This window comes from Giraffa tippelskirchi, chromosome 13, assembly GCF_054371585.1.
Source record: "Giraffa tippelskirchi isolate mGirTip1 chromosome 13, T2T-mGirTip1v1.2.pri, whole genome shotgun sequence".
NCBI classification, from domain to species: domain Eukaryota; kingdom Metazoa; phylum Chordata; class Mammalia; order Artiodactyla; family Giraffidae; genus Giraffa; species Giraffa tippelskirchi.
This window is the reverse complement of record NC_137287.1, coordinates 75,871,438-75,888,048: the sequence shown is the minus strand read 5'-3', so window position 1 is coordinate 75,888,048 and position 16,611 is coordinate 75,871,438. Positions and strand designations below refer to the sequence as shown.

The window sequence follows — 16,611 nt, the reverse complement described above, 5'->3', positions numbered from 1 at the left end:
AAACACTAAGTGGTTATTTAGACTAAAAAGAAATGACCAGAATGGTCAATTGAGTCTACAGGGAGAAATGAAGAATAGTAGAAATGTAAGTATGTGGATTAATATAAAAGACTATAATATATACTTTTTATCATATGTTCTCTAAACTCAACAAGGAAACACTAGAAGCTTTTCTTTCAAAGTCAAAAATATGGGAAGGGTTCATTCTCAAAATATCCACCATTATACTGGGGTTATTAACGAATACAATCAGGTAACAAAGAAAATACAGACACAAGAATTGAAAAAGAAGAGGCAAATCTATATCTATTTGGTGATGGTATAATTATATATCTGAAAACTTTAAATAATTAGGGCAAAAATAAAATGAAAGATTTAATCATGGAGTGAGTTACAAAATTAATCTAAAAAAATAATCACTAACCTTCATATGGACAAACAAAGACCAGTTAGAAGCTATAATGAAAGAGAGGACCCCAGTTAAGAGATACAAAAAGAAAGTTAAATCCCTAGGTATAAATGTACCAGGAAATGTCTAAAACCTATGTGAGGGAAACAATAAAACACTCCACACAATAGACATGTAAACATGAACAAATAGAAAGACATACTATGGGATTTAAAAATGTAACATCTTATAAATATCATTTCTAAGTTATTTTATAATTTTTTCACAATTAGAATAATATTATCACAAGGTTTTTATCCCCCAGAATTTAACAGTTAGGTGATATTTGTCAGTAAGAATGAACAAGCCAGGAAAACCCTGAAAAGAAGAGAAATGGAAAAGGCTAGATCTACCAGAAATTAAAATATACTATAAAGCTGGTACACATAAAACAGCACAGTCTTGGCACATTTTTCCAACAAAAAAAATTGCCACAAAATATAGTGGTGGGGAAGGGCATGACACCTTGAAAAAAACTTCAATGACATATCAACAATTCACATTTTATAGACCTTATTTAGATCCTAGTTCAATAAAAAATGAAAATATTTTTTAAAAAGCTAAAAAATATGGACATTATAGAATCATTCACTTTTTTAGTTGTGATACTGCTAATAGATGCTTTAAAAAAAAAAAAGCCTTCTCTTCTAGAGATTCATACAGAAATACCAACGGGTTGATTATTTGCTTCAAAATAATCAAGTAATGAGCACTCAAGAATTGATGCTTTTGAACTGTGGTGTTGGAGAAGACTCTTGAGAGTCCCTTGGACTGCAAGGAGACTGAATCAGTGAATTTTAAAGGAAATCAATCCTGAATATTCATTGGAAGGACTGATGCTGAAGCTGAACCTCCAATACTTTGGCCACCTGAGGCAGAGAGCCAACTCATTAGAAAAGACCTGATGCTAGGAAGGATTGAAGGCAGGAGGAGAAGAGGATGACAGAGGACAAGATGGTTGGAGGGCATCACCAACTCAATGGACATGAGTTTGAGCAAGATCCAGGAGACGGTGAAGGACAGGGAAGCCTGGCGTGCGACAGTCTGTGGGGTCGCAAAGAGTTGGACTGCGTGATTGAACAACAATAATCAAGTAATGGGAGAGAATGGAGGCACATATAAAATAAGATTATCCAAGTTGCTGTTGCTTGTTGAGGCAGAGACTGTGTACATGGGAGTTCATTGTTTTATTGTTTCTACTTTTGTTTATATTTGACAATCTCTATAATAAAAACATTTAAAAAAAAACACGTAAAAATAGCATACTTTTGTTCCTCCTCCTCCAAAATGCAATCAGTGTCATTAAGGCCCTAGCTCAGAGGCAGCTGTTAGAAAAAATGCCTCAGGGCCTCTGGAATAAGCATCTAATTGTACTGGGATGGGAGGGAATTCTGATTCTCAAATGCAAAGGTGGCTCCTTTGTGCCCAAACGGGTGATACTAAACATCTCTCACAAACATTATGTGGGTTTTTTATCCCAGGTCCACGATGGTTTCATATGCAGACAGCTCGCCTTGATCTTACAGTACAGCTTGCCTCTAACTGTATTCTGTACTCCACTGATTGAGCCTTCAAGTGGCACAAATTTTTATTTGAAAAGTGGAGTAATTGCATTCCTTTGGTTGACATGGAAACTGTCCTGCTAAAACTCAATCACCCAAAATCTGAATTTTGTAATTCCTGTTTGCCATATCAAAATCACTCTCAGCACGGCATGCTTTCCCCTGGTCTCTGTCCTAGTGATGACAGCTAGGTAACACAATTGACCGGTACTTCAGCTTTCATCTTAATAAGGATTTTTTTCCTTTCTTTTTTTTTTTAATTAGTCTATTTTTAATTGAAGGATAATTGCTTTACAATATTATATTGGTTTCTGCCATACATCATCATGAATCAACCATAAGTATACATATGTTCCCGCCCCCTTGAGCCTCCCTCCCACCTCCCACCCCATCCCACCTCTCCAGGTTGTCACAGAGCACTGGTTTGAGCTCCCTGAGTCATACAGCAAATTCCCACTGGCTACCTATTTTACATATGGTAATATATATGTTTCCATGCTACTCTCTCCATTTGTCTCATCCTTCCCATCCCCCCCCACCCCACCGCCCCCCCCCTCCGTGTTCACAAGTCAAAGCAACAGTCCTCAACCTTCAGGATCTAATGCCTGAGGTGGACCTGAGGTAATAATAATAGAAATAAAGTGCACAACAGATGTAATGCCCTTGAATTATCCTTACACCATCCCCCTCCCCTGGAAAAACTCTCTTCCACGAAACAGCGCCTGGTGCCAGAAAGGCTGGGGACCGCTGGCTTAAAGCATATAAAATGAATTACAGAAAAACACATCTGTCATTCAACTGGTTATACAAACAAGTCAGGGAAAGGTCTGCGCAGATTTGGATGACTCCTAGCTCTTGATCCCTTTCAGAGTTGGAAGATTTATCTAGATCAGGGGTGTGCTGCTGGCGTCTTGGAAAATTTGCATTTCTCTTCTGTGTTGTGACTTCCCAAGAGGAAATATGTTGGCAAAAGCACCAGCTATGAAGTGACACACCAAGTCCCCTTGGTGTGTGCAGAAAGCAGGGCGTTCTAATGCAGGTGAAAAAATCAAGTCATTTCACTCTTAACGTCTTGTCGAGTACAAAGAAATGTGTGAAACACACATTCTGATTTCATTCCATGATGTCCTATTGTATCTCAGATCCCTAAAATGCTGGCAGTCACAAATGCAGCCAGGCCGCATATTTTACAGTGATTCTGTTTAACATGACATGACTTACTTTTATGGTTCCAAGCAAACTGCTACCAAGCCTCTTGCACCATTTGGAATACCCTTTTATCCTTCTATACAAGCAGTCCCCAACCTTTTTGGCACTAAGGAGCAGTTTTGTGGAAGACAATTTTTCCAGGGACCAGGTGGCAGGGAGTAGAGGGGAAGAGAGGTGGGAGGGAAGGGGTGGTTTAGGAATGATTCAAACATATTACATTTATTGTGCATTTTATTTCTATTATTTTATTACATCATGTCCACCTGAAATCATCAGGCATTAGATCCTGGAGGCTGGGGACCTCTGTTCTACAAGATACTTTGTCACCTGTTGCCCAGCACTTTATACCAAAAGAGACAGTAGTACTAGGGTGCCCTCATTTGCAAAGTCATATCCGACTCTTAGCAAGCCCACAGACTGTAGCCCGTCAGGCTCCTCTGCCCATGGGATTTCCCAGGTAAGAATATTGGAGTGGGTTGCCATTTCCTCCTCCAGGGGGTCTTCCCGACCCAGGGAAGACCTGCATCTCCTGCATTGGCAGGCGGATTCTTTACCACTGTGCCACCTGGGACGTCCCAATTAGTACTAGTAACAGATCATAAAAAATCTCTCCCTTCAACTCTCTACCCACAATTTCATCATCCCTGCTCAAGGGTGCTGAGTTTTTGTTTTTGTTTTTTTTTTGCCTTATCACCTCACAGATGTCATAGCATATTTGCCCTGACAAGGCCCCCTAGGCTGTCTCACTACAAGCTGAGATAAAAAGGGTGTTTAAAACATACCTGAACCAACTCGGTCACCACAATGCTTCCACCTTTGTTTTTGGCACAGTCTATATTTAGTAGGTGTGACTTGGAAATGAAATTCATGAAAAGCATCCTTACCCGATAAGTGAAGAGTATTCGTACTATTCAAGGCACTGAAAATATATTCTGTAAAATAGTCTGGGGGAGGCAAGTTTCTTTGTCCCAGACAAACACCTTGGAGGGACAAAGCGATGATTGTTGCTGCCAACTGAGGGAGAGTGTTTTCATCAGCACCATCACTGCTTAGGATTCCAGATTTTTTCTGCAGCACTTTGGTTTCCATACACTGAAATCAGACACAAAGTAAAAAGGAAATGTTAACTTCTGAAGCTATTCTGATTAGAAAATCTCTAGGGATTTCCTTGGTGGTTCAGTTGTTGAAAATCTACCTGCCAATGCAAAAGACACAGGTTCAATCCCTGGTCTGGGAAGATTCCACCTGCCATGGGGCAACCAAACTTGCGCACCACAGCTGCTGAGCCCTCAGGCCCTGGAGTCTGTGCCCCACAACATGAGAAGTCACTGCAATGAGAAACTCACACATGCACTGCAACAAAGACCCAGTACAGCCAAAAATAATTTAAAAAAAAAAAAAAGAAGAAGAAGAACATCTGGTGGCTCAGACGGTAAAGAATCCACCTGCCATGCGGAGACCTGGGTTTGATCCCTGGGTTGGGAAGATCCCCTGGAGGAGGGCATGACAACCCACTCCAGTATTCTTGCCTGGAGAATCCTATGGACAGAGGAACCTGATGGGCTACAGTCCATGGGGTTGCAAAGAGTGGAACAAGACTGAGCAACTAAACCCAGCACAGCACAGCCTCGCATCATTTTCTAGTCTCAGATAGAACTCTATCTGGAAAATACTTGTTTCTTTCATCTGCCATGACACTGAGTTTTTCAACTCCCATCTCAGTGGTTCTTATCTATCTAATCTTTCTCATTATTCATCTAAAGATAAGTTTTCTCCAATGAGACTCCTGCTCTGACTACTTATGAAACAGAAGGGACATGACATAAACTGATTAGAATCAATTATGTCCAAGATGGCAGATGAATCAACTTTCTCTAGAACTTGAGCCTCAGTATATACTCACTGTCACACCCAGCAAGCTGAGTGACACACCCACAGGTGCCATGACAGTTCAAAGGCAGACCATAAAGGTCAAAAAGTGGGCAGTGGCCCAATTCCTGGAAATCTCCACCCCTTCCCTCAAATAGCTGGACTACTCGTTCCATTCATTAGTCTATGAAATTACCCAGCCCTATAAAAACTGACAACCCCACACCCTGGTGCCTACATTCTCAGATGGCCCACACTGTGGAGTATGTTTCTCTCTAAATAAATCCACTTCTTAACTATCACTTTGTCTCTCACTGAATTCTTTCTGTGATGAGACATCAAGAATCTGAGCTTCATTAGTCCTGAGAACACGTGTGATCTCAATTAAAATACCATAGGTCTAAGTCCCAATCTGAGATACTTGCAGTTTAACTTTCATCCTTTCAACTGGTGAACTGTTTTTCTCCAGCTTCAAGTACAGCCTGAAGGCTGATAACATTCAAATCTATAGCCCTGACCTTGACTTTAAGCTGACTCTGCTGACTCTTATATGATCACAGAGCATGCTCCCTTTCACATATGCCTTCAACTACTTGGTTCAGCTTCCTCCTTACCAACCGAAACTTACTCCGGCCGTAGGCTAGTGATGATATGGATTCTCTTTTCATTCTCAAAGAGAGGTTCTCCCCACTGGTAAGATAGGAAGGGAAGAAGAAGGATCCAAAACAAAACTGTGGGTCATCACCCATTTCACAATTTTTATAAATAATAAGTGAATCTACTAGTTGAATCAGTATCAAGTGGATGTGTGTGTGTGTGTGCGCGCTCAATCACTCAGTTGTGTCCAATTCTTTGTGACCCCATGGACTATATCCCACCAGGCTCCTCTGTCTATGGAATTTTCCAGGCAAGAATACTGGAGTGGGTTGCCATTTCCCTCTCCAGGGGATCTTCCTGGCCCAGCGACTGAACTCCTGTCTCCTGCATCTCCTGCATTCACAAGCGGATATGTTATTGCTGAGCAACTTGGAAAGAGGAGCATGGTGAAGGCCAAAGGTTTATTGGCAGGTAATGGAGTTTGCCCTATATCCTAAAATCAACTGGAAGCAAAAGGAGAATTTTGAGCAGGGATGGGACTAGGGCTACAGGACTAGTGTGTTTTGATGAATTCACTCTGGCTATATGGTGGAGAACAAATAGACTGGAAAGGGAGTCAGTGATTCCTAGAAGCACAGTTGCAAGACTATTATAGTAGTCCAGGTAAAAAACAGTGATGGTGATAATTGGAGGAAAGTCATCAAGTTATTTGGAAAAGGCAATGGCACCCCACTCCAGTACTCTTGCCTGGAAAATTCCATGGACGGAAGAGCCTGGTGGGCTGCAGTCCATGGAGTCGCGAAGAATCGGCTATGACTGAGCGACTTCACTTTCATTTTTCACTTTCATGCATTGGAGAAGGAAATGGCAACCCACTCCAGTGTTCTTGTTTGTAAAGTCCCATGGGCAGAGGAGCCTAGCGGCCTATAGTCCATGGGGTCACAAAGGGTCAGACACAACTGAGCATGTATGCATGTATACATGTACAAAGGAACATAATGCAGCCATAAAAAAGAATGAAATCTTGCCATTTGCAACAAAATGGCATTCTGCTAAGTGAAATAAATTAGCAGGCCAAAGACAAACACTATATGACCTCATTTATATACGGAATCTAAAAAACAAGTGAACCAAACAAAATAGAAACAAACTTATGGAAATAGAGAGCAAACTAATGGCTGTCCTAGGAGATGGAGTGGGAGATTGGGTGAAATAGGTGAAGAGAAATAAGAGGTGCAAACTTCAAGTTATTAAATAAATTATGGAGATAAAACATATAGCACAGGAATAAAAAATGTCTACACAGAGAAAGAGAGATGAGGCGACACAGGTGAAAATGGGGGTCAGAGAGAAAGAAAAACAGGAATGTGCAGCATCACACAAGCCAAAGTAGAGACTATTTCAAGAGCTACATAAGCAACATCAAAGAAAGGACAGATTCAGGAATAGAAATAATGACTTTCCATTTTAATATTGAATTTCAAGGGCCAAGGAAATAACCAATAGAGAATTTTGCAAGGCAGGTATTTATATGAGTTGATGGCTCAGAAGAGAAATCTGGAGTGGTATGCAGCAGAATTGAAGGTCATCAGTGTTTGGGAGTGCCTGACATTGTGTGAGTGAAGTGAGTGAAAGTCACTCAGTCGTGTCTGACTCTTTGTGACCCCATGGACTATATAGTCCATGGAATTCTCCAGACCAGAATACTGGAGTGGGTAGCCTTTCCCTTCTTGAAGGGATCTTCCCAACCCAGGGATCGAACACAGGTCTCCCACATTGCAGGCAGATTCTTTACCAGCTGAGCTACAAGGGAAGTCCGGCTTAAGGGATGGCAGGTCAAGTTCCTCCTTCAAAGAAATAGCTGGACAAGTGAGAAGAAAACCAGGAGATGGGTGTGATGGAAACGGGAGGAAAAAAACCATGAAATGTGGGATGACAGAAATCAATGAGTGATGAGATTTCCCCAGTGGTCCAGTAGTTAAGACTTCACTTTCAAATGCAGGGGACACAGGTTCAATCTCTGGTCAGGGAACTAAGACCCTACTTGCCACGTTGTGTTAGTCTCTCAGTCGTGTCCAACTCTTTGCCATGGTGCCCCCCCATGGCCCAACTTTGGTTTTCCCTCTCCTCACTATATTCTTGTTACTTGAGATCCACTCACAATGTCAAGCACTCCCAAACACTGATGACCTTCAATTCTGCTGCATACCAGTCCAGATTTTTCTTTTGAGCCATCCACTCATATACAGACAGACCTCGTAGACTATATAGCCTGCCAGGCTCCTCTGTTCATGGGATTTTCCAGGCAAGAATACTGGAGTGGTTGCCATTTCCTACTCTAGGGGATCTTCCCAACCCAGGGATCAAACCCACATCTCTTATGTCTCCTGCATTGGCTGCATGCTGTGTGGTACAGGTGAAAGAAAAAAAGAAAGAAAGAAATCAATGAGAGAAAGAGAGCTTCATGGAGATGGGACTTGACTTCAAAAGTGAGAGCACAGAGCAGGACATAAATGGTTTAGAAATACCATGTACAGGAGTGTGAGAAGGAGGAATTATGTTCATCAAATAAGGAACTAAGGGGAGGTTTACTTTACTATGTCAATGTTGCCTTGCGACACAGGACAATGGGGGAAAAGTGCTGATAAGATTTATTTACTGAAGTATATAGTTGATTTACACTATTGTGTTTAATCTTTGCTGTACAGCAAAGTGACTCATTTTTTTCATAAGTCTTTATACTCTTTTCCATTATGGTTTAGGGCAGGGGTCCCCTAAGCCCAGGCCACAAACCGGTAGTGGTTCATGGTCTGTTAGGAACCGGGCCACACATGAAGAGGTGAGCAGTGAACAAAACTGGAAACATCCGCCACCCCTATCCATGGACAAATTGTCTTCCATGAAACCAGTCCCTGGTGCCAAAATGTCAGGGACTGCTGGTTTAGAGAACTGTATTCAATAGCCTGTTGTTTGTTTGTTTGTTTTAAGTCTGTAATTGGTGAGTTTGGCAAAAGCCTATTAATAGCTATGGTAGGGAGCAGTGTGGAAGGATAAGAGGCAGTTACCAAACTTTAAACAAATTTGGAGAAGTAGCCAGAAGACTCATGAACGACAATAACAAGTTAAAATAGCAGAGAGTGTGTATGGCATAGAGGTGGGGTGGGTTTTTCATAGAAGCTGTAAAAGAGTAATCATCTCAAAGTGCCACTGAGGACAAAGGGATATTCTAAAGCTTGTTTCCATCCCTGAAGTCCTTAGGATGTGGTCACAAATATTCATGCTCCATATAAGAAGCAGGGTTAGTGGAAGACCAGGTACATTTACCATGGAAACAGCAAGGGTAGAAAGAATGGAGAGAGGTGGGTGCATTCAGACACTGAGTCAGGAAGATAAAACCGAGTAGGAAGAGAAGGAAGGAATAAAGGGATGTTTACACTCTGGACCATTAGGGAAGGTGGCTAAATCAGGGTATGATGGAGTAAGGTTGTCTCTCTTAATGAGCTGGTTAAGGCCCAGCTGGAGCTGCTGTTAGTGGTGTGACTTAAGGAGATTGCTGCTGCTGCTGCTAAGTCACTTCAGTCATGGCCAACTCTGTGCGACCCCATAGACGACAGCCCACCAGGCTCCACCGTTCCTGGGATTCTCCAGGCAAGAACACTGGAGTGGGTTGCCATTTCCTTCTCCAATGCGTGAAAGTGAAAAGTGAAAGTGAAGTTGCTCAGTCATGTCCAACTCTCAGCGACCCCATGGACTGCAGCCTACCAGGCTCTGCCGTCCATGGGATTTTCCAGGCGTTCCTGGGATTCTCCAGGCAAGAACACTGGAGTGGGTTGCCATTTCCTTCTCCAGTGCGTGAAAGTGAAAAGTGAAAGTGAAGTTGCTCAGTCATGTCCAACTCTCAGCGACCCCATGGACTGCAGCCTACCAGGCTCTGCCGTCCATGGGATTTTCCAGGCAAGAGTACTGGAGTGGGGTGCCATTGATTGAGTCCTATGCAAACCAAGACCCGCTAGTCATTTTGGGCCTGGACTGCCAGAACCTTCTGTGACCTTACGTCCTCTAGTCAGAGAGCAGCAGCCTGCAGTGAGGTGCCAAGAGGCCTTCTGCAAAAGTCCAGACTGACTGACATCCTAGAGGAACCCAAGTCCAAGTGCATGGGCCACAGGACCCAGGATCTGGAGACAATGATTTCCTCCATGAGATAGTTGTTCCAAGGTGCAACACAGGGTTATGACTCATCAGTAGCTCAATTCTTCTTGACTCAATATAAGAATAAAGTAGATCTACATATAATATTGAAGTAGTTTATTCTGTTACAGGAATGTTTAATCTCACACACACAAACTCAGAAACTCAGGTATTTACAGTATGCATTGCATAACCAGAAGTCTGCATTAAATATATACATTCCATCTGCCTTTAAATGCTGGCTTTCCATTTGCATTTAATATATATCAAAAGACAGTAACACACAGGAGGCTAAAATCCCCGTGGCTAATTTGAACTGATCTTGTATTATATAGATGCTGCACTGAGGAAATTCTCTGTAGGGACACTACCTTATTTAAGTAGAAAATTGGATTCTAAAAAAGAACCACATTTTCTCAATTGGAAATAGAAAAAAATATATAGCCAAAGTTTTGAGATTCATGTGATTTTGAGTTACTTAAATGATATCTACAAAGTCCTTAGTAAACTGTCTTTCCATTTGTTCTGCCAAATATGAGAAAAATTAAGCCTAGCTACAGCAAATTGGAGGGTATGTTTTCTGGCATTAAGTTGCAGCATGACTGAACTCCTAGAAACCAGAATTGAAGTCACTAATTAAAATTTATCAATATACGTTGCCACTGAGTGAATGTTTGTGTCCCGCCCAAAATTCACATGTTGAAATCCTAACCTCCACTGTGATGGTATTAGGAAGTGAAGCTTTTGGGGGGTGATTAGATCATGAGGGTGGAACCCTCATGAATGGAATTAGTGCCCTTACATAACATCCCACAGGTCTCCCTTGCTCCTGCCACCATGTGAGGACACAAAGAAAAGATGACTTTCTGTGAACCAAAAAGTGCCTCTCATCAGATACCAAATCTACCCAGCACTTTGATCTTCAACTTTCCAGTCTCACAGAAGTATGAGAATAAATTTCTGTTGTTTGTAAGCCACTCAGTTTATGACACTTATATTATATCGGCCCAAATGGACGAAGACACATGTCAATTAATAATTCAAGAGGAAAAAAAAAAACATTCTGCCACACTCTTCAAAATGTGCTGGTGGCTACTCAATTAATTCTTTAAGAAAATATGGCTTAAAAGAGTTCATGTTCAGAGAATGTTATCAGCTCAAACTTTCCACCACAAAGCAGAAAGCAAAAAGGTAACTGAAAGGTCAGCTTTTACTGGAATAGTAATGAGGCAACAAGATGCTTATTTCCTAACAGTGGGAGCTGTAAGAGAAGAAAAGACTTGGGACCACTGAATATATGCAGCACCAGTCAAAAGCCACAAAAGAGATAATGCCTGTGCTGACTGTCATGAATAAGGCTTTTTGCAAGCTGCATCCTCCGGAAAGTAACTAATAATAAATTCATCTCTTCCCAACTCTTACCACCTTCTCTTTCTCTGGCCAGAAGGCAAGGCAAATAGACACACTGCAATCACTGCTAGAGTTCAGTCTGTAGAGACTGATCAAAAGCCATGAATCACATTCACTCTAGTGCTCAGAGGGACTCAGAATAGAGCTGCCTTGTTACCTGGCCTGTCTGCCCACCCACCCACCCAGCTTCTGGCTAAAACTCATCTGACAACTGATTAATCGTTACATTCCCTGCCTTCAGACTCAGAATTTTAAATTATGTCACAATGTCCCATCACTAAAAACCACAACTGCTTACCTCTCTAAGAAGTTTTTGAGCATCTTACAAATATATTAGTGACAAAAAGTCATGCTCTGAGACTGTATCTTAGCAGCAGAGCTAGTTAGCAATTCTGACTTTCTTACCTGGTTTCTAGAAGTGTCAAAGTACTGTCTGGTGAAAGCCAGGATATCTTCCGTCTCATTCTGTGAAAGGAAATAGGAATCTTCATCCTGCCTGAGGCTGAGAAGGCTGTGCAGGTAAAATGTATACTCCTTATTACTCATGTTGAGCTTAGAAGAACAAATCTCTTCCTGATGAATGATATAATAGAGGAGGAGAAGAGAAACTCGCTGGATCACTTCCTCTCTGAGCTGATCCTCGAAATCTCCTCCAGCTATTAGTAACAGGGCATCTGGTTCAAGGCACTGTGCAAAAATTAATAAATAAAAATAAACAGAAAGCTTGACAAATAGTCCCAGAACATTAACCACCACAGAGTCTCTGATGTTTATTATTTTATGAATAGGAAGGAAAAGTGGGCAGCCTCAATAGCCCAATTCAAGTAAGACAGTCAGGGTTGGACTTTTATATAAGGAAGCTCTCCCAGGAAGTCCTTATTTCCTAAATGCAGTCTTTCTGTCTTCAACTATGGTAACACAAGCTGTCAATTTGCTGCCTCGATTAAAACCAGCTGACTCTGGCTTTTAAAGTGATGCCCCATTGCATTTAGAATGAAATTCAAGTCCTTATAATTTTCTCCTCAGTCTGGCTTCTACCTACCCTATCTAGCCAACTTCATCTTATCCCCTCTCCACTGCTCTCACTTCACTTCTGCTTCTGTGACTTTCTGTCAGTTCCACCAGTCTCTCTCCCACTTGATTTCTTGGGTCTCAACTTCAAGGGCCACCTCCTCAGGGATGCCTTCCCGGATACCCTGTCCAAAGTTGGAAGTCCCCATCCCTGCCCTGTGTTCTCTAGCACAGTGCCATTCGATAGAAATACAATGCAAGCTACAAGTGCCAGGCACACTTTAAATTTTCTGGTAACCACATGTTTTGTTTGTTTTGGCTGTGCTGGGTCTTCATTGCAGTGCATGGGGGTTTCTCCAGCTCTGGAGCATGGAGAGGCTCTAGAACATGTGGGCTCAGTAGTGGTGGCACATGGGCTTCTCTACTTGGGGCACACAGGCTTAGTTGCCCCATGGCATGTGGAATCTTAGTTCCCTGTATTGGAGGGTGGATTTTTAACTACTGGACCACCAGGGAAGTCCCAAGTAGCCACCTTTTAAACCATAAAAGAAATAAGTGAAATTAATGTGAATACTACATTTTATTGCAAGATACACATATATGCAAGATATGATCATTTCAACACACAATCAAAATTCTAAAAGGTATCAATGTGCTATTTGACATTCTTTTTGTCACACTAAATCTTTGAAATCTGCTGTGTGGTTTACACTGACCAGTATATCTCAGTTGGGATGAGCCACATATTAAGGGCCTAACAGGCTGAGGCAGCTAATGGCAATTCTAGCATTCACGATTTTTTCATTTTTTCATGCAACTAGGCTTCTAAGATTAATTTGTCTGCTTGTTTATTTTCTATTTCCTCTTGATGATGACAACTGGCCCAATAAGGCTGGATTTTGTCTGCTTTGTGCATAAATCTATCCTCAGTCTCTAGCACTGTGATGACACTTAAGAAGAGTGAACATGGAATATGTGTGCTCAGTCACTCAGTCGTGTCTGACTCTGTGACTCTTTAGACTGTAGTTTGCCAGGCTCCTCTGTCCATGGGATTTTTCAGGCAAGAATACTGGAGTGGGTTGCCGTTTCATCCTCCGAGGGATTCTTCCCAACCCAGGGTTCGAACTCATGTCTCTTACGTCTCCTGTATTGGCAGGTTGGGTTCCTTACCACTAGTGTCACCTAGTGGGTACCATCTGCATCTCCCTTATCCCACCTAAGAGAACTGATGTCAGTACCTTTCTGAGACTCAATCACTGCACCCTGCTGTTAACAGAGAGGTTGGTGGTTTGAGAATTACTAAAAATGCTTGCACGATGCTTTGTTTCACAAGCCACAGACAGATGCCTCGCTTGTCTAATGAAGAAGTTTACTTGACAGAGGAAGGTGTTTGGAGAAATGTGTTGGGATGGTGAGAAAAAGAAAGACACATAGGTTGTGGAAGAGAAGCTTTCCGAGCAAGACAAGAACTGTCTTTCTTCAAAGACACTCAAGGAGCTTCTGGGAACACTCCCAGGATCCAAGAAGCAGTCCATGACATGGCACCAGCCTCAGAGTGAAGGCATTAAGTAATACCTATCTTGAGCCCCAGGGGAGCTGTCCCACTGTGGGATAATCTACTCTAACATCTTTGAATCTGTTCTCTGAGGTGGAAGTTGCAGGGGATCTAATTCCATGTCTGCTGTGCGCCCCACTGGGTAACATCTGGAAAATACCATCTGAGTCAGAAAGAAACATGTCATCCATCTGTAAAGCAAAGCATTAATCACATTCTTCACAAGCCAGGCAGATTCCAAGCTCTCCCCAACTCAACTGTGAGGGGCCAAGAATTCAGCAAACAGGCGCAGGCTTCTCAATGAGACCAACTCTAAGCGCCAAGGTTAAACTCAACCACCAAAACCACACCAGCCCTTTTCTGTTCCCTAATCATCCCTAGAGAAAAGTCCATGGGTTGGTAGCTATTGTATGGGGTGAGTCAGATGAATCCTTCTTTGGACCTAATAACCTCCTGAAACTAGAATATCGGTAAAACTGTTGGTAATACGGCTACCATTTACTGGAAGCCACGTGTCCAAGACAGAGCTAAGCACCTTCCATACTGAGTCATTCCTCGGTGTATAAGTCTCCTGGTTTCTGGAAAAGGTGTCGGATAATCAATTTTTCAAAGAGGGGAAACAATATATCATTTTAAACCGAAAAACAAAATGTGCCCGGTTTATATCATAATCCACCAAATATTTCTGCACAACAGACAGCATTCAGAATACTAATTGACCAATTATTTAATGTATAATGAGTTAGTAGGTATATTTATATGCAGTATGCAAAGATTTAAGTATGCACAGAATTAAGTATGAACTAAATTTTTCCTTCTATGAGGAAAAATACCCTTAGTATATGTGTAAGCCAAGTTTAAGAGAGGGTGAGTAATGTACTTAAAGCCACACAGTTGATAGTGGCTGCCCAGTCTTAATTCCTGCTCTGCCATTGACAGACTTTATATTTTCATTCCTTTGTTTTGTGTCATGGAAACCAGCTGTGGGTCACCTATGTATTTACTGTGCAGCCCCTTACCCAGTAATTTTCTCTCCCTTCTGTTTGGTAGGAAGAAATTGGGTCAATTAGGAGGCTAGGGGATTGGTAAGGTTCTCATACCAATCAGTGACAACATGGTATAACCAGAGAGTTGATTGAATTCACCCTGATCAACTTTTAAGTGCTATTCAGGTTGCTTGATAGCACTGGATAGATGGGAAGAAGAGTGTCAAGAACACATAGAACCTCCGTGAGGCCACCAAACCACATTTACGTGGCCCAGGTGTGGCTGTGTGCTGGTTGCACACAGCAGTGTCTATGGCCACTCTTTATCCCATCCAAGCTGCCTGAGACCTTCGTCCACTCGTGGTTCCTTCTCCATGCTTTTGCTGTGGGCCTTTCTAAGGGTGGGGAGGAGGGGTGTGGCACAATGTAGTGGAGAAGAGGGTAAGATCTGGGCTTTCCTGGTAGTCAAGTGGTTAAGAATCCACCTTGCAACACAGGGGACACCAGTTTGATCCCTGGTCAGGGAACTAAGATCCCATATACCATGGAGCAGCTAAGCCCACGCGCATAAAACTGAGTCCATGTGCCTCAACTATTGAAGCCCATGCATCTAAAGCCTGAGTTCCAAAACAAGAGAATTCAGTGCAGTAAGAAGCCCTTGCACCACTAGAGAGTATCCCCCACCTCACTGCAACTAGAGAAAGCCTGTGTGCAGCAACAAAAACCCAGCACAACCAAAAATAAACGAATAGATAAAATATTTTAAAAAGAGGGTAAGATCTGTATTTATGCAGATGGTCACGCCAGAATTAGTTTGTAAAAGGCTTACAACTTGCAAGGTAAATCAGTTTCTCACTTTGAAAAGCTTTAAACAAGTTGTGGAAGTATTTCATTTGTTTGATTAGAGAGTTTGGTCATCTTGAACGATCAGAGGTTTGCCTACTCCCTGCTTTAGTTTTTTAAGGCCAGCTGAAATGAAACTTAATGGTGAATCAAAGGGCCATGGGCTGAAAACTTGGTGCTCTGATATTTGAATCTTAGACAAATTGCCTTAATACAGAAGGCTGTGGCTTGAGGAAAGAACGCTGCAGGGAGAATTAGAAGAGCTAACCTAAGAAACTGTGGCTTCTCTTCTGGGCACGGATGTGACAGAAGGCCTCTAGAGGTTGGTGGGGGGACTGGAATTGTCAGCTCATCACTGCTAGATTTGTTTTCGTTGTTACAGTTTTCAGAAGTGCTTTGGTTGTGGTTTGAGAGAAGATGTTTAGCAAAAGTCTGCAAATAGTGGCACCCCATGGGCTTTGGATCTGTCCCAGGCTCTGACTCCAGTGAACTGATTCTTTGTTAAAAAAGAATGGACTCACTCAGAAATAATCCACTGATTTCCTTTTAATCTTGTCAGGTGGAGGCATAAGGTTTAAGAGGAGGAAAAAAAAAAACACAGATTCTAGGAATTAGTTTTTCAACTTTATAAGGAAATAAACTTTGGTAAAAAGACTACTCAAAATGTGAGGAGCATTTTCTACTCAGTTAAATGGACTACTCAGATATTTGGTAGAAATTTTCTATGACACCCTGGAGCCAAATCAAATTGCCTTCTCCCAGCTGCTTAATTCAGCTTTTTGTGTATTGCCTGTGTATTTCAGGCTCCAGCCTCAGTGACAATGAGCTATATGAAATATTTCTTTTATGCTAATGAAGTAGTTGTCAGAACCTGCAGGATAAACTTTAGGAATTTTAAACCAAGAGACATTTAGAATTTGATTTGGAATTATG

At 41.9% G+C, this 16,611-nt stretch overlaps 1 protein-coding gene across 3 annotated transcripts in view; it reads right to left on the bottom strand.

Moving 5' to 3' along the window:
* The window catches only part of SLC39A12 (solute carrier family 39 member 12), a 97,477-nt gene that overhangs the window by 54,495 nt on the left and 26,371 nt on the right, over window positions 1-16,611 (bottom strand). For all 3 annotated transcript variants that reach the window (XM_081553760.1, XM_081553761.1, XM_081553762.1), the window contains exons 4-5: window positions 11,689-11,970; window positions 4,104-4,311 (exon numbers count right to left, since the gene is read on the bottom strand). In XM_081553760.1, coding sequence (XP_081409886.1) covers window positions 4,104-4,311; window positions 11,689-11,970 — 490 coding nt within the window. The remainder of the gene's footprint in view (window positions 1-4,103; window positions 4,312-11,688; window positions 11,971-16,611) is intronic.